The 17,854-nt window shown below is 55.0% G+C and overlaps 1 protein-coding gene across 3 annotated transcripts in view; it reads right to left on the bottom strand.

Annotated features, from left to right (window-relative positions):
- The window catches only part of SH3GL1 (SH3 domain containing GRB2 like 1, endophilin A2), a 31,611-nt gene extending 15,549 nt beyond the window's left edge, over window positions 1–16,062 (bottom strand). For 2 of the 3 annotated variants that reach the window (XM_081233097.1, XM_081233099.1), the window contains exon 1: window positions 15,839–16,062. In XM_081233097.1, coding sequence (XP_081089223.1) covers window positions 15,839–15,883 — 45 coding nt within the window. In that variant the 5' untranslated portion in view covers window positions 15,884–16,062. The remainder of the gene's footprint in view (window positions 1–15,838) is intronic. The other variant, XM_081233098.1, reaches the window with a different exon arrangement.
- Window positions 16,063–17,854: the final 1,792 nt, after the last annotated feature.

Here is a 17,854-nt window from a genome sequence, read left to right as displayed (position 1 = left end):
TCCGCACCGCTGACCGCGTGCTGTGCCGGGGTGCGCTGCTGGGGAACTACCGCCCGCAGATCCCCGCCTCAGGGCAGCACAGCAAACTTCGGTCCCCACAGACCAGTAAATGAGGTGTTTTGCAAACTCACCTTTTGTCAATGGCAGAGCTGACGCAAGAGCAGCCCTTCAGGAAGAGACAGGAAATGGGGCTTGGAAACCCTGTGAGGCGCACAGCTGTGCGGCCTCCAGAAAGCACCGGAACAGACCCTGCATCCAACACCATCACCGCAGCCTACTACGTAAGAGACTGTAGGCACCAGGTCACAAGTCTCACGGAGGGCCACGTGTACCCCAACAGCACCAAGCTAAGGTGACAGAACGATCTAAAAGCCCAGAGCCCCAGCCTCCTTGGAACACAGATGCTGTCCCCCCAATCTCTACGACCACTTCCATTCTGAGACACTTAACTAATGTGAAGCCACCTCTTCGAGGAAGCCCTCCTGATTCTCCATCGCTCGCCTCCTTACCCAGGTGGGAGTGACCTGGCCACTGGCCACCTCTCCCAGCACACTACTGGCACCTCCTCCATCAAGGCCAGAACCCCCCGCCCCCTCTGGACCTTACCTTGGACCAGGCTCTGTTCCACAAAAGCACCCACCTCACCTCATGTCAGACCCTCTGCCCTGCTGTTCCTTCTGCCCCAGACTTTCCCATGGTTGGGTCCTGTCCATCTGGTTCCCCCCTCCCCAGTGGGGCTGTCCCTGACCCACCCGTCACTCATCCTTCTCTCAAGCCCCCCTTGTTTGTTTACAGCCCTCCTCCCACTGGACTGTGAACACCAAGTGAGCAACCCCAGCACTGCTGTACCTGCACTCGGAACGGTGTCTGAGACTAGCAAGTGCTTAGTTGATACTTAGCACCCCATGGGAGGAAGGAACGACCTCACAGGGGTCTGACCTCATGGCGCCATTCCACAGTGGCTAAGTACTGGGAGGGCTGCGGACCCAGGAGCTGGCCGGATGACAGCACCCCCTACCCCTGAACCCCCAACTTTCCTTTGCGTTGCTTATGGGAAGTTCCAAGTTAGGCGGCACTCTGCCTGGGGGCTGCCAGTTGAATTCCCCACTCTCCACCCAGGGTCTGCCCATAGCTGGCCCCCTCACCAGAAGGTGAAGGGAAAGTTTGCAAAGGAAAAAAATCTGAGCAAGCTGGGCCCAGGCTGGCCTGCATCCAGAGGACCCTGCTCCCAGAGGAGGAACCCCCTGTGAAAGGCATATGCCTGCAGTTTGGGAGGACAGGACACGGGAAAGGAAGGCTGACAGGCAAACAGGCTCTGAAGGCCAGAGGGAAATGGCCCCCAAATGGGCCGGGCTGGAGCCGTAGGGGCCGCACACCTAGGTTCTCCAAGGATCATCGGGGGCGACCTCTCGGGGAGGGCAGAGCTCGGCCTGGGCGCTCCTCCAAGAGAGATCCAGGAAGAAGCTCTGAGTGGGCGCTGAGGAACATACCCTCACCTGGCTCCACGGCTCGCCTGTCACCCCAGGGCGGCGGCACCAGGTGACTCAGGGCCACCGAGACCAGTTTCTTCAGGCGTGGCTACCAGAAGCACCCGGGCGGGTCATGACCCCAGGATAGTACACGGCAAGCCAGGGGAGGTGACCCCATCAGCCCCTCTCGGCACAGCGGACCAGCCCCTCTGAGGGTTAGTGACGGGCACTGCGACACTAGGCCACGTGTTAGATGCCGGCGCCCTGTCACCCTGCACGGCCGCTCCTCCCGCTGTCCCCCACCCTATTTGTCCAGGGGCACCTTCCCTTCTAAACTGCAGAGTCAGTCCTGGAAACCCGGAGCTGGAAGGAATCTCAGCACACAGATGAGGAGATCAACAGGGGCCTGCTGGGGCCAGGTGGGCACCAGAGCCGCCGCTCCTGTCCCCGGCTGCCATCCATCCTGCAGTGGCAGAGGGGGTGGGCCTTCTCCTTCTCAGGACGCACATCAGGCCTGGCGCACACGCTCCCTGATGTTACTGCCTGTAACCGCCCCAGTGGTGGGTGAGCACCCGACTGAGGGGTTCCCGGGGACCCCGCCCTAGAACACAGACAGAGGAGAGCAGTTCTCAGGGGCCGTCTCCTCTGCCACAGCTCACCTTCATTCCAGCAACAGCACCTGGGAGAGCCTCGCCTCCCCACCCAAACGCACCCTGTCCCCAAACACTGACTTCCCGTTGGCTGCCAGCTGCTGGGATGGGGCTGGTAGAGCAGCAGGGGGCCTGACGCCCAACAGGTGATGGGCAATCAGTATTTGCTGAGATAACACAGACCTCACCCTTAGGAGCCCAGGGGAGAACACCGCCAGTCAGGTGTGTCAGTAACAGGCCAAAACAAGGGTGTGCCCAAGAGGTTCTGAGGCAGGGCTGGGGACACCGGGGAGCAGTGGGGGTGTGGATCACAGCACGGGGACTGGATCCGGTCACCGCACTGTCACTTAACAAGAATGTGGACCCCTCTGAGCCTCAGTTTCCTCAACTGTAAAACGCGGTGCTGATGACGACCCGTGATGACCCGGGTGTGAATGTGCTTCAAGCACCACAAACTGCTCTAAAAAGATGAGCCTGCCAGTCCCTGCATGATGCGTGTCCCAAGGAAAGAATGAGGCCAGGAGGGCCGCGTGCAGGGAGCTCGAGGCGGGGTCCCCGTGCAGGCCAGGTTCAGAGGCAGGATGTGCCGAGTGGCTTGGATGACGGGGGCATGAGAACGCCTGTGTCTGTGCAGTGAAGGCCCTCTGTGAGAGATCTGTGGTTCCGCACACAGAGGGACACGTGTAAAAACTGTGTAAACCGTGTCGTTAGCAGGCTGACATGCTAGCTCTTCCTTTGCACCAAAAGCTCCTGGAGATCACAGCCCAGACTCCAGAGGGCTCACAGCACTAAGTGTACTTGCTGACGGATGGCCGTGATACACGATTCTGAAGCTCTGCTTGGAAGCAGAGCAACAGAATTTGAAGGAAGAAGATGGGCAGCAAACCCCTGCCAAGCCCTGGCCCAGGCTACTGCCAGCCTCTGGGGCACACCCCTCCTCCTGCTTCTGCCCAGCCAACCGACGCGGCCTGCTGGCCGACCCTCAGTACCCTGAGTGGCTTTCTGCCCTGATCCTGGCTAACACGACTGTGCCCCTGGGATGTCCCACCCTACCTTGGTGTATCAACAGTTTGCCCATCCTTCAGGATGGTGCCAGTATGCACCCCCAAGATGCTACACTTACGCTCTGGGCGTGGGAGACCCTACCCCCTAAATCGGGGGTCTTGCCGCATTTGCCTAGATGGCTGGGTGATGCTGACTCAAGGCACTTCTCAGCAATGCCTTTTTTTTTTTTTTTTTTTTTTTTTTTTTGGCTGTATGTGGGCCTCTCACTGTTGTGGCCTCTCCCCTTGTGGAGCACAGGCTCCGGACGCCAGGCTCAGCGGCCATGGCTCACGGGCCCAGCTGCTCCACAGCATGTGGGATCTTCCCGAACCGGGGCACGAACCCGTGTCCCCTGCATCGGCAGGCGGACTCTCAACCACTGCGCCACCAGGGAAGCCCAGCAATGCCTTTTTAATCTTTTTTTTTTTTTTTTAAATATTTTGGCCGCGCTGGGTCTCCATTGTGTGCACAGGCTCTTCATTGCGGGGCTTTTCTCTAGTTGTGGCGCACGGGCTTCTCTAGTTGTGGCACGCAGGTTTAGTTGCCCTGCAGCCTGTGGGATCTTAGTTCCCCGGCCAGGGATGGAACCCGCGTCCCCTGCAGTGGAAGGCAGATTGTCAACCACTGGACCGCCAGGGAACTCCCTCAGCAATGCCTTTTTATGTTGATTTTTGCAGGAGTAAAGCAGCCCTGCCCTCGTCCTTGCTTCTCTGCTGTCACCGTGTGACGTGTGTCTGGTGCTGCCACTTGCTGAGCTAGGAGCCGTAAGCATATTCAAATCTCTCTCCACCCGATGACGATGGTCTAGTAGCCAGGGCCTCCCCCTGCACCCAGGCCAGCCTCTGCTCCCCTGGAAGGACTGAGCCCACAGACAGGTGGTGTCTGGACTCCTGGACGAGGAACAAGAACACAGTAAGGCAGGCCAGTGACCCGGAGGCCCCAGCACTGGGGGCTTCGCTCTGCTGCCTGCTGAGGACAGTCTGCATCCTCCTCTCCCTTCTCCTTCCCGTGTCCACATTCAAAGCCAGGGTCCAGGTCACCTCCTTGTGAGTCATCCCTGGTTTCTCCATTCAGGGCGCATGTCACAGGACCCTGTGTCACTGTATCTGCCCTATTTCAATCGCTCAGCCACTGTGCGTGTCTGGGACACTCTCCTGCCCTGAGCTTACCTGCTCCATCAGAGCAGGATGGGGCTGAATGTCTGGGGTCAAAGTCAGCAGGCCAGCTCCCCACTTGAGAAGGTTGCCCTTATTCATTCAACAGATATTTGTACGTGCCAGGTATAGTAGAGGGAAAAAGAGATGGATACTACAAGCTCACACAAAAACGGCACCACCTTACGGACCTAAGATAAGGAGCCCCTTCCTCCTTGTGGGGAGGGAACCAGGTAGGAGTTACAAGATGTCCCTGGACTTGGCTTTGAAGGATGGGTTGAACTTGGGGGCAAGAAGGAGAAAAGGACACGACGTGAGGAAAGGCAGAGACAGAGGACGCGGGGTCTGCACCAATGCAGAGGACAGAGGCGCTAAGGGCCGGCTTGGAAACCAACTCCCAGAATGTGATTCTGAAGCGTCCCCTTTGAAGGTGTGGGAGTGATTAGTGAAGGCTGCCTGGCACGAGCCTCTAGTGTCCGTGACGGGAAGAAAGGCATGCCATCAGGCTCGAGAACTGCCGACCTCTGTCTACAGTAGATGGGAAGTGATGCAGGTCGAAATCCCACTGTGGCATTTCCCGGAGGTTTAGATGGGCCACAGCGTTCTTTGTGTAAAACCTGAACACAGAGCCGATCTTCAAGCTGACGATGGAGGATTCCCTATCAGTCCACTAGCTCGTAAGTCACCAAGGTGGGATTCCACGAACCAGGTGACGACTTCCATGGAGCACTGAAACGAAGATGGCTCGGTGGGAGGCCCGCTCTTCGCACAGCACCCATCCATCAGCTTGGCAAAGCGAATCACTTCTATTTCCTCTTTGACCCCAGCCGTTAAGTTGGAGGTGAGAGCTAAGGGAGGATGAAACACACGTGCTCGTGTGTACATGCGCGCGCGCGCGCCCACACACTCTTCAATGCTGAGCTGAAAACCTTTATCCAGACAAAGCTTTAAGACATTAAATGGCCAGGAGTCTAGAGGAACACTTGGACCTTGCCTGCGGGGACATCCATGTGACCGCTCACTGCGACGCCGAGAGCAAAAACGCGGCAACGTCCTAAATGCCCACTGCCAGCGGAGGGAGGACAAGTCGTTGTCGGCACACAAAGGACAGCAGGGAGCTGTGGAAGCAAAAAAACTCGAACCACATGCTCAGTGTGGACGACGCACCCCAGCAGTGCTGAGCGAAAAGAGCAGGCCGAAAAAGCTCCCATGTGACACCATTTTCAGGAGGTGTAAACTTGCAAAACAAAGCTGCAGACTTTTTAGCGGTAGATTCGTGTGCAGTGATGTATCAGGGAGGGGCCCTCGACTCTAACTGTGCTGCTCGTGTTTACTCAAGCTCCTGTGGGCGCTTGGCTATCAGCTGGCCATTCTTCACCTTTCCCTCTACAGCTGAGACATTTTAACACAAACTCAAGTGCCTGAAAAGGGACGTGCCCTTTACGATGCACTGGCACTGCCTGGTGCGGGGAACTAGCTGAGTGCAAACTCCCCTGGACAGCGGTGGACTCTCCTCCAGGCTCTGCTGAGAGATGAGCAGACGCCTGGACCGAGACCGGGCAAAAGGTCCTCCTCCCCACTCCCTGGAACCAGCAGGCCCGGACTCCCGGGTCCCCAGTGCGCCCCTGTCTGCACAACTTCCCACAGCAGCCTCCCAAGCCTGGCAGTCTGGAGGTGGCAGAGGGACTATGCCGACCGGTGCCTCCTGCCCACCCTGGGCCGAGGCCAAGGGCATGGGGTGCTCTGAAACAAAGCGGAGAGAGCGCTCAGCTACCCTTGAGTCCACTGGGGGGAAAGGAATGGTGATGTGGAACTTCCCAGAGAGCCCAGGAGAAACACCTAAGGCTTCTCAGCCGTGAAGTAAACGCATCAAGGCTGGGGGCAAAAGATGAACCTCAGAGCCAACCTCTGAGGGCAGCACACACAACTGTATTGGGGCAATCAGTGGGGAGCTGCAGCAGCTCCAAGACTCAAGGGTGAAATGCTGACTTGGCGGGACAGCAAGGATTCTCAACCTTGGAGGAAACACCCCAGGGAGAGGAGATAAAGGAAAACCCTAGGCCAGGAGGTTAGGGTTAGGGGACGGAGAAATCCCGCCCTTGTCCCCGTGCCCTCACTGCCCTCTTCTAGACAAAGGCTGACCCTGAAGGGCCAGGGCTGCCCGCCCGACTTCAGACAATCACGGCTCTGACGACCTGAGGCCATCAAGCTGATGGACACCTACCTGCCTGCCTGCCTGCCTGCGTGCCTGCCCAGAGGCAGCCGAGGGGCCTCATCCTGGGGAGGCAGCTGGCAGGAGATGAGGAGGGGGCCTCGGAAGTGATAAAGTTCCCGGTTTCCTTCCCGGGGGGCGTCCTAAGTCTCCTCTCACTCCTGGGGCCAAGACCCAAAACGACAGAGGAAAAACCATCAGTCAGCTGCTCCACTTTAGAGAAAGTGGGACTGGATTGAGGTGTGCTGGCCAAAGACGTCTGAATTATCGGCCAAGGTGGTGTCGGGGGACTGAACACACAGACTGAACGGTGCCACTTACTGTCGGGCCTCTCCCCAGACACTTGGGAAAGCTCTCTCTTCTGAGCCTTAATTCAAGTCTGCAGGATTTCCTGGCTCCACGGGAAGACGATGAGGGGCAGGGGAGGGGGTGTCAAGAGAAGAGGTAACACAGGGACAAGTGAGAAAGTTATTCCCACTGCGACGCTCTTTCAGTACCCCTCGTTCTGGAAAGGAAAAACTTTCCAGTGGGCACATTTAAAAATTTTTTGGCTTTTTATTTTTATTTTTTGGCCGTGCCATGTGGCATGTGGAATCTTAGTTCCCTGAGCAGGGATCGAACCCATAGCCCCCCTGCAGTGAAAGTGCAGAGTCCTAACCACTGGACCGCCAGGGAAGTCCCTCATGGGCACTTATTGTTTCAGCAACTCTTTAATTAGAGGGAGCAGACCCCAGCCTCCGAGGTAAGGAATCCAGGAGGAATCGATTACATTGCTTTGTTTCTGTTGTATCTGGTGATCCGGTTACTATGATTTAGAGCAAGAAATAACATCGAGATCTCTTTTAAAATAAATTTAAAAAGTGAGTCTATTTGAAAGTCAAGTTAACTAATTGATTCAAGTCACAGGCTTAGGTGGTTGGTTCCAGGTATTTACTGCAGGCCCAGGAGCTGGTGTGATGGACACAGCACCTCGGGGAAGGTGGCGGGGCTCCCTGGGCCCCAGGGTGAGGACAGGGAAGGTTAGGGCCCGCAGGTGAGGAGGCTGGCCTCAGGTGCACTGGGCCTACGAGCTTGTTGCATTTCCAGTACCAGCCAGACGGGCAGGGACCACCATCTAGAGGGTGGTTGGGAGTGCCATGACTGGGGATGAAGATCTGGAGGACAGGTGCATGAGCAGTGGCAGGTGCCAGGGAGGTCCCTCAGGTCCTGGAGGGAGAAGGCCCAGAGGCAGGGGTGACAAGCCCACAGGGGGAACTAACGGGGCAAAGCGGAGGAGGGGGTGAGAGAGCTGGCCAGCTGACTCAGGACACAGGAGAAGAGGCAGAAGGGCGGCCAGGTGTGGAAGCCAGGGAGGGGCTGCACACAGGACCCGGGCTAACGCCGGTCAAGTCTAAGAGGTCAGAAGTCCAGGGGCAGAGAGCAGGCTTCTGAGGCCAGAGTGGTGGGGCCTGGGGAAAGTGGAGCCAGGGAACTCCTTTTCCCAGCAGGCTGGGCACCTCCAGTTAAGTTCAGGCCTGGCTGTGGGGTTGAAATGACAGAGACTGCCCGTGACACAGGTTGGGCCCCTCTGGCCCAGTCAAGCGCCGGTCCCTCGGCCTGGAGCCCTCAAGACAGATCCTAAACCAAAGGGAACAACCTCTGAGCTTTGATTTCTTATTCTTTAAACCAGTCGGACCTGTTCCTGACCGAGGCCTCCATGGCCTTGCCAGCCACCTGGCTTCGTATGGGCACCGCCACGGGCACCGGACAGCCCCATTCCTGCTCTGAGAAGGAGTCTACCATTTCTGACAACTTGGCCAACAAGCCACGACCCGTGGGGACCCGGGCCTGTCACCAGCCGCCAGGCAGCCTGCTCCCTTAGGAGCTCACACCCAATGAGAAGAAAAGCGCACTGGGTGTGAGGATGTGCTGGGTGTGTGGCACGTGGGCAGGAGACCACCAGGGAGGGTGGAGAAATATTTGGGGGGGGGACCCAGGAGATGGCAAGGATACAGGAAGATACACGCAGGGCTCTGAGGACAAACAGGAAGTGGACAGGGAGACCCGGGCTGGGGTGGGGAAGGAGGAGAGAAGGTATGAGCCCGAGCAGACCTGTTGGACTGGAGCGTGCTGGCTGCGAGGGGGAGGGTGGGATTGAAAGCCAGGACCAGGGCGGGGGCTCCGGAAGGTCCTGAATGCCAGGTTGGAGCTGGAACCGCACCCCAGGTCGGCGGGGGACGCTCCTCTCAGCAGACCCCAGCCCTGTCTTCTCTAGGTGTGCCCACACGGCCGCCCCGCTTTTGTGCTCTCATGACCTACGATGTGGGGCAAACTCCATCCAGCTGACCTTTACTGAGTTCCTGGGACAGCGACCCACTGTCCTCCTCACCGCCCACCCCCTCCCGGGGGGCGGGGTGGGAGGCAGCTCACGTCACTGGCTGTGACAGCCTGGGTGGGCGTGGTACCGCTGGAGGGGTTTAATGCCCAGGTGTGGAAATCTGAGCATCCAGGCAGCGGCTCTTCCCAGGGCAGCCACGGCTGATGCTGAGTCAGGTCCTTCAGAGGAAATCGCACGTCTGTTTTCCTGCTGTGGTTGGGAGTCTCCGCGTGACCCCCCTCTCGGGCCCAGTCAGCAGGTTTTTCTAGGAGCTGAGTGGAAAAGGAAGACGAGGCCATCCTCTGGGAGCCTGAGTTTGTGGAGCCCTGGTTACTGCTTAACAGGAAATGGGCAGAATTGGACCCAAACTGCAGTGCTCGAGAGAAGTGGCTGCAAATCCAGCCCTGGGGAGGGGGGCGGGGAGAGAAAAAGTTTGGGTGGTGGGGAGAAGAGAAAGAAGAAGAGGAGGAGGAAGGAGCGGGCTGCAGAGAGGAGGGGAGAAGAGAGGAACCGGCTGCTCCACAGTCTGATACATCCTTCCTCAGCTTTCCAGGGACAGCTTTAAAAAAGAACCAGAAAAAATCGCCCCTGACACTTCCCCAGGCACTTAAAAGCCAGGAGGGTTTGAGCACAGGGGGTAAAGATGCCTCAACGGGCCTGCTCACCCCTCCAGTGGCTGGAAGGCTCCAGCATCAAACCCCCCTTAAACCTCAGAAACCTCACCCCACCCCCCGCCATGACCTCGAAAACCAGAAATAGAAGACAATCTGACTTTCCTCTGCTACTCCGCGGCCAACGGCAGCCCTGCAGTGTCAAAATGTGCAGATGTCTCTGAAATCTTATGGAAGAAGTTGGCTGCACGCCCCAAATTAAAAACTAACTTTCCCCAGATTGGATCCATTTCAAAATACTGGCAACAAAGTGCAGAGGGCTGAGACAGAGGCCAGGGTAGAGCTAACTGTGGCCCACATGCCAGGGTCAAAGGCCATGGGACACGCACACCAGAGGCAAGTGGCAGGCCTGAGGGGCCCGGTCAAAGCCTGTCAGTTTGTCCTCTGAGGAAAGAAGCAAAGAGATGCGCAGATGGACACTTGACGGGCGGGCGGAGAGCTCAGGCCCCCAAAGGCACTAAGCGTTTGCTTGGATGTTGGCTCCGGAGGGAGGCTGGGTGGATGGGGGGTGGGTGGGTAAATAGCACCATTTCCTTAGTTCACTTGCTAAATCAGTGACAGTTCTGGGGTCGCAAAACTGTGACAGCCTCCAATTTCTGAAACCAAACGGAGAGACTGTGGAACCCCTAACCTCACAGGCTGTTATTAAGTGGCACACGGAATATAATTAAGTATCCTACAGCTTTGCCTCAAAACATACCCAGATAAGCAGGGCAATTAGCTCCCACGGGCCCTCTTTGATAAACTGCTCTTTACCACACACAGGATTCTGAGTCAGAGGTGAACTTCAGGTCTGATGTACCGCAGTCATGGGCAGCAGAAACAGAACAGATGACCCCTCGGTCCTGGTATGTTAATAACAAGAGTACGCAGGATGCTGCTTGGCTACAGGGCGCCTCCCTGATTGCGAACAGCAGGTCCTGCCCAGGAGGTCGGGTTAACCTGGTTTTACAGACAGGCCTGGGGAGTGGTGGAGTTTAAAGAGGCCCCTTGGCTCCTTTCGGGAAGGGCAGTCTCAAATCTCTTCTGTAGCTCCACAGTGCGGCCTAAAACACAGGGCTGGTTACTCCACCCAGCAAGCTGGGGACGGAACACTGATGGAGCAGGACAGGATCATCTCTGCCCAAGGTCCCGCAGGGACACCGCTAGGTCAAGGGTCTTCCTACAGAATGAATCAGCAGAGTGGCTTCCTGTAAGAGTGGACTTAACCCAGTTCCCATCGCATGTGGACATGGCAATGGCCAAAGGCCCTTCCCAGGTCTGCTGTCCCGAGGCAGAAGGTCTTCCGGAGGTTAGCCTGCAGCTGCTCAGCTCAAGGGTCTGGGCCAGAGACCACCGCCACCCCCAGACCTCACCTGACACCTGTCGCTCCCGGCTCACAGGTTCCATACTTTGATTCGTGCTGAGACTAAGGGGTTACAATTCCAGATTTTTGTATCCTAAGATCACTCCATGTCCACTACTTAGCAGGCCAAGAACTTTACTGGGAAATCAAAAGCATGATTCCATAAAACGAAGTTTAAAAAATGGGTCAGAGGGACTTCCCTGGTAGTCCAGTGGTAAAGAATCCGCCTTCCAATGCAGGGGACACGGGTTTGATCCCTGGTCGGGGAACTAAGACATGCCACGGGACAACCAAACCCGTGCACCAGAACTAGTGGGCTCACGTGCCTCAGTCAGAGAGCCGGCATGCCGCAACTACAGAGCCCACGCACTCTGGAGCCCTCATGCCACAACTAGAGAGAGAAGACCCGCACGCCACAACTAGAGAGGAGCCCACGCCGCAGTGAAAGATCCTGAACGCCTCAACGAAGACCCTGTGGTGCCACAACTAAGACCTGATGCAGCCAAAAAAACAAAAACAAAAAAGGTCAGAGCAGGCAGTATCTGGGGATGTCGGACATTCCCCCGGCTACTGTTTACTCCAATACGTTGGGGTCCTGGGCCCTCCGTCATACCCCCACCCCATGCCTTTCCCAGGAAGCTCGATCTTTCCTCCTAGACACAAACCCGGAGCCTAGCGAGTATCCAACAAACGTCAAAGCTATGGGATATGACGGTCATGAATTTCCCTCCTAGATCGGACGGAACCAATCTTTCAGTTTAAACTCTCTCCCTCCTTTCAGGCAAAAAAAAAAAAAATCAGGCCAGCATTCCAGGCAGCTGCCAGACCTATCCCTAGTTACACTCTCAAATCTCCACACAGCCCAGCCACAAGAATTATCAGGAAACCAGTTAGAAGGTTAGGCCTGGAAATTAATGTCACCCAAACACACCACAATGACAAGTGAACTTTTGAGCCTAGATCTCGCTACTGGGTTCCTTTACCCACCTCAGGTCCCCAGAAAGGCTCATAAAAGCATCTCCCCGGATTCTAGGTGTGCATGAGTACCAGAGGGCTATTGAGTGGCATTACACAGCGAGGCCGGAGGGGACCGAAACCACGGGCCCGAGACAGACGCCCATTTCTTTGGCCGCTTCACTCCATACATTCAGCTTTCCTCAGCTCAGGTGACCAGTTCCTATTAAGAAGTAAAAACCCACAAACTTCCCGCTCAAGCTCAAACCGATTTTATTTGAGACCTGAAAGTTTTCACCAGAGATGAACTGGCGTGGAATCTGCCAGTATACTGCCAGACACCGGGACCTGGTTTGTTACCAGTGCCACCAAGGAGGTAGAAACTTTTCATTAACATCACAGCCTCACCTTCAAGAAACCCAGCTTCTCTATTCCCAGCTCTCTCTCACACATCCACCTGGCTTCTATTTCTCAATTTAGAAATGACACTCTTACAAGCCTTGGAAATCAAGAACCCGTTTCAAAGTAGGGTTTCTTGCTACAGAAACGTTGGCGCTTCTCTCATGCGGGGCCAGATAATTCTTTGTCGCGTAGAAGACTGTCCTGTTGTAGGATGCTTAACAACCATCCCCAGCCATTACCTACTCCGTGCCAGTAGCACCCTCTCCCCAAGGTGTGACACTGTCTCAGACGTTGCCAAATGTCCCTTGGGTGGTGCATAGGGCGGGAGAGGGGAGGGTTAGTCGCCCCTAATTGAGAGGCACCAATGCAAGCTTGTACCTTCTTAAAAATGCCAGATGCCAAAAAACACTCTGGGGTTTTCCTGAGGACTTGGGAGGGGGAGACTTGGTGTCTGGATGCTGAGTTTTACGCACGTGTCCATCTGCATATATGTGGTTATCTGCACTTCGAGAATTCGAAAAAGCAGGCAGCTGCCAGAAGAATGCCCAGGAAGGATTTTTTGTTTTTCTTCTGTTTGGGTAAAATTATCCTCACTTTTCTCAAACCATAAAACAGTGTTTCTCAACCTCAGCACCCTTGACGTCAGAGCCAGGTGACTCCTGGTTGTGCGGGGCCGCCCAGTACGCTGTAATATAATTAATTACCACCGTGTTGTGACAACCCAAGATGCCTCCAGACATTGCCAATGTCCTCTGGAGGGTAGAACTGGCCCTGGCTGAGAACTACTGTCCTACAGGAAGACAAATGCCCCCAAATCCTTTTGTGTAAAAAGGGGACAGTGTTTACCCTTAGGCCAGATAAGTGAGACCAATTGAGACCGACTGGTTTAAAGCATATTACCTGTTCACGCAGTGAAAACTCAATATATATTATGACAACTTAACAAGAATGTTACCTGACACAGACGACCCTACTTGAAAGAGGTGTTCCTAAGATCAAGAAAAGAAACACAGGGCTTCCCTGGTGGCAGAGCGGTTAAGAATCCACCTGCCAATGCAGGGGACACGGGTTCGAGCCCTGGTCCAGGAAGATTCCACGTACCACAAAGCAACTAAGCCCGTGTGCCACAACTACTGAGCCTGCGCTCTATAGAGCCCGCGAGCCACAACTACTGAGGCCCGCATGCCTAGAGCCCGTGCTCCGCAACAAGAAAAGCCACCGCAATGAGAAGCCCGTGCACTGCAACAAAGAGTAGCCCCTGCTCGCCATGACTAGAGAAAGCCCGCCCGCACACAGCAACGAAGACCCAACGCAGCCACATAAATAAATAAATAAATTTATATATAAAAAAAAGTAAAGAAACACACAAAGAGGTGGACACATCCAGATAAACAGTGGAGGTCTATGGAAACTATTGCAGAAGGGAATGGAACACAGCCAGGGTGATTCTTGAGAGCACAACTCAACATGGAATCGGTCAGGAGGCCAAGACGACAGCTCTCAGAGGAGGACGTGTCGCAGCAATTCTTTGGGACTGGGCCTCAGAATATCGAGATAATAAATTGATCCGCACCACCAGCTTGCACTGCTCTGAGCTTTCCAGATTTCCAAGCACTCCCCACAGGTCTGAATGCAGGCCATCCTTCTTTCCCCGAGAGGAAAGGCTCTGGTGGAGGGCCTGAGAGGCCCAGCTGCTTCCTCCGGCACAGCGTATCTGCTGGGGACAGCGTGGGCCACCAGCACGGGCCCTCACGGCTGGCGTCGGGGCAGGGAGGGCTTCCAGAGACCTGTCTATATGAAGGAACAAAGTGGCCCAGGAATTCTTCCGAGACCCACAGTTCCTGCGAGAGGGGCTACGTCAGGGCCCAAGATAGTGAGCAGCACTCCAAGGTGCTCTGGTCAAGTGTGCGGGGGTGGGGTCTGAGGCCTGCTGGGCAAGGTCTAACCCAGGGCCAGGTCACTTAATTCCATCCGGCTGGGGCAAAGGGCTGTACTCTCAGCAACAATACTAGAATCCCTCTGGATTAAACCTCTCTTCCTCCAGGGTTTAGCCTGGAGTCTAGAGATAGACCCCAAATATCCTTAGCCCTGGACAACTACTAGGGTCATTAGTTTTCCCCCTCTAGGGGCAAAAGGTCCCGGCTGCCTATTACTGGGGACTCATCTCTCTTCCCTCCCACTGGACCTCTCCAAATTGTGGGCAGAGTCTGGTTTGCCAGCACGGGCCAAACAACTCCTATGACTGTTGCTCGTTCCTTCCTGGAGTCTATCCACACAAACTCCAGACCTAAGGTTCTCATAGGATCAAGGGATCTGGGACTTCTTGGATCTGAAATTATAAACTGAATTTTGCATTCGCCCAGTTTTCTGAAGAGTGGATCCACTCAGCTTTCACCAGACTCGTGAGCAATGAGGCCTGGACTTTCCAAAACACCTGTTCTATCTGTCAAAGTAGAACACTTATATTCTTGGATTCTGCATTCCACTTCCGGGAACTTATCCTGTAAATCCAATCCCACCTGTGAGCAGAGATATTCACTGGCTATTCACGGTAGTATCGTTTGCGGCAGAAAACTACTGGAAACAACCTAAACGTCCATCGATGGACAACTAATTAAATAAATTATGACACACTTCATGGAATGGAATGCCACATACCCATTAAAAGGATACAAGAGGCTCTAGGGGTAGCTCTGGGGAAGGGGGAGGAGGGGGGAGGGGAGGGGGAGGGGAGGGGGTTTTCCCCTAAGGACATTTAGCAGCATCCGGAGACATCCGTGGTCGGTGGGGGGAGCTCCTGGTATCGACTGGGTAGGGGCCAGGGATGCTGCTCAACGCCCCACAGTGCCCAGGAGGGCCACCACAACAGAGAATGACCCAAGGTGGAGAATTCTTGCTCTAGTGCGATCTCCGAGACATTTAATGAAAAACATCAATTACACGGTTCTGTGTAGACGATGTTACCACTACGTCTGTGTTTTTAAAGGAGAGGCATACCCTTCTCTTTGGTGATTGGTGAAAGTCCCTGTCTCTGGAGAGAGCGACTGGATGCCTGAGGGAATGAAGTGGGAAACTGACTTTTCACTCTACGCTTTCAACTTTGTACCCGGCCCACTGAAAAGGTTTTTTCGTTTGTTGTCTTTAAAAAAAAAAGAAAAAAGAAGAATTGTTCTAGACACAAAATTTCCCCTTCCCTGGGCTCTCTAGCAAGAGTCCTGTGTCGACAAGCTCAGGACTGCTTCTTCCCCTTCTCTCCCTGCCCCCCCGCCCGCCCGCCCTTTTAGAGGGAAGGACGGGAGGAGAGGCGTCCACGTCCGGGGCCAACCTCTGGGTGCACCTCCGCGCCTCTAAAGCGTCTGCCCACCCGTCTCGAGGAGACTGGAGCCCACATGGCAGGGAGGGTCTGGGCCATCTCGCACGCAGACTCCCGCCCCTCCTAGGCTGTCCCCACCCGGCGGGGGACGAGTGCCAACGCCGCCCCCTCAGTACCCACGGCTCCCTCCCGAGCAAGCGCGTGGCCGGGCCCCACCTCCGAGCAGCCTGGGGCCCGGAGCTCGCCCCCTGCCTCGGCCTCCGCTCACCTGGCTCGCCTTGTAGAACTGCTTCTTCAGCCCCGCTACCGACATGCTGCCTCCCGCCGTCGGGCCTCCCGCGCGGACTCAGCGAACCGGAGAGACCGTGCAAGCGACAGGCTTCCGGGCGCCGCCAACCCCCCGCGCGCCTCAGCGGGCCCCTACGGCACCGCCTCCGCCACCCTCCAGCCAGCTCCGCGCCCGCCCCGGCGCCGCCTCAGCCCCTCGCGCGCCCGCGCGGCCAGGATATTACATGGCAACCACACACTTCCGGTGCCGGCCTCGGCGCGCGCACGCGCGCCCCCCCCGCCCCGTCTGCGCACGCGCGCCCCCTGCCGGTCAGGGAGCGCACGCGCACTCCCCTGCGGATGGAGCGGCCGCCTGGCCCAGTGAGTGGACCGGGGCGAACCTAGAGGGGCTGTGGCGGCTGCAGCGACCCCTCGAGTCCCGGAGGTGGGCCTGACGTCTTAGGAAAGGCGCTTAACACCTTTTTGCAGAGGTTGGGGAGGCGAAGGGGCAGGTAGAACTCCAGAGGCTGGGTTTACAAATCTTCGGATACCTGTTCGGTAATCTCAGCTATACCCAACTCTTCTGTGGTCTTCCACCACCATCCCGTCCGGCCCCGTGTTCAGCCATTCAGTTGCCCAAGTCAGACATCACGCTATCACTTATAACTCCTTTCCACTACCCCAACTGTCTTCTGCCCTGATCAGACTATTCCACCAGCCTCCTCTCTGGTGTGCCCACCTTCAGGTTCTCCCCTCCAATTCATCTTCTACAAGGCAGCCCGAATGATGCTGCTATAACGGAATTCAGATCACATCAGCCCCCTGTTTAAAGTCCATCTACTGGCCTTAGCATACACTCCCAATTTCTTAACATGGACTACAAAGCTTGTATAATTTGGCCCCATCACCTTGTCTAACTTCGGCTCTCTTCGTCTTCTATAACCCATGGTCCCTGTTGCCTATGGATTTTGCTAACATTATTCCTCTCATGCACATTCTTCCCCAATCTTTCCCCAGTCCCTTGTGCATAAAAAAGAACTCTATTTGGAATGTCACCTCCTCCAGGAAGCCTTCCCAGATTGATACATGTTTACTGATATTGATTTTTTCATCAATTGTTATTTTTATTGAATGAATTGGAAATTAATAATGAATCGAAATGAGTAAATGAGTCCAGAAAGAACAGGGTGGGGGCCAGCTGCACAATGGATAACGTGTCTGACTACGGATTAGAAAAAGAACAATAACGTGACTAGAGCTAAAGTGCTTGCAACTTCAGTGCTGAAATATCTGACAGAGTTGAGTGATTTTGTAAAGCAGAGGATTGCTGGAAGTTTACAAGTGCCTCAACAGAAGGACTAGATCAGAGGATTGCTTTAGAATATGCATGCCCCAACGTCTTTCCCCAAGATCCTGATGGGGCTATTGTGAATAGTTTGAAAAATCTACCATGTGATTCTGATGGGCACCCTGAATGGTGATCCACTGGTCTAAATCATTTCAGATGCCAGAATGTCAGAGAAGGAAGGGAAAACATCCTAATGGTTCAGATGAGGAAACTGAGGCCTTGAGTAAGACATGACTTGCCCAAAGTGATGTCCTCAAATTTCCTATTTTTCCACATTATTTCCAAACAATTCTACTGATTTAATTATCCAATCTACAGAATAAATAGAGTTCCAAAATTGGGCTAAATTTCACTCTTCTCTCCTCACTTCTGCTCTGCTTGAGAGGTTAAATTGGTGCTGAAGAAAACCTGTCCTAAGGCTTGCAGGCTGACTCTGAAGGTCTCTGTTCCGTGTAATGCTTTTAACTTACATGATCACACAGTTCAATTAAATGATATTTATGTATTCACTCAAATATTTATTGGGTACCTACTAATGTATGTCACCGGTAGGTCCTGCCCGGTAGGTCCTGGGGATACTGTGATAAATGATTCCTGCCCTCATGGAGCTAATGACAAAAACAGAAATGAATTCATTAACCAATAACACGCTCATAAATAAACACAAGC

The sequence above is a fragment of the Mesoplodon bidens genome (assembly GCF_964165515.1).
Source record: "Mesoplodon bidens genome assembly, chromosome: 4".
NCBI classification, from domain to species: domain Eukaryota; kingdom Metazoa; phylum Chordata; class Mammalia; order Artiodactyla; family Ziphiidae; genus Mesoplodon; species Mesoplodon bidens.
This window is presented reverse-complemented; position numbering and strand designations above follow the sequence as displayed.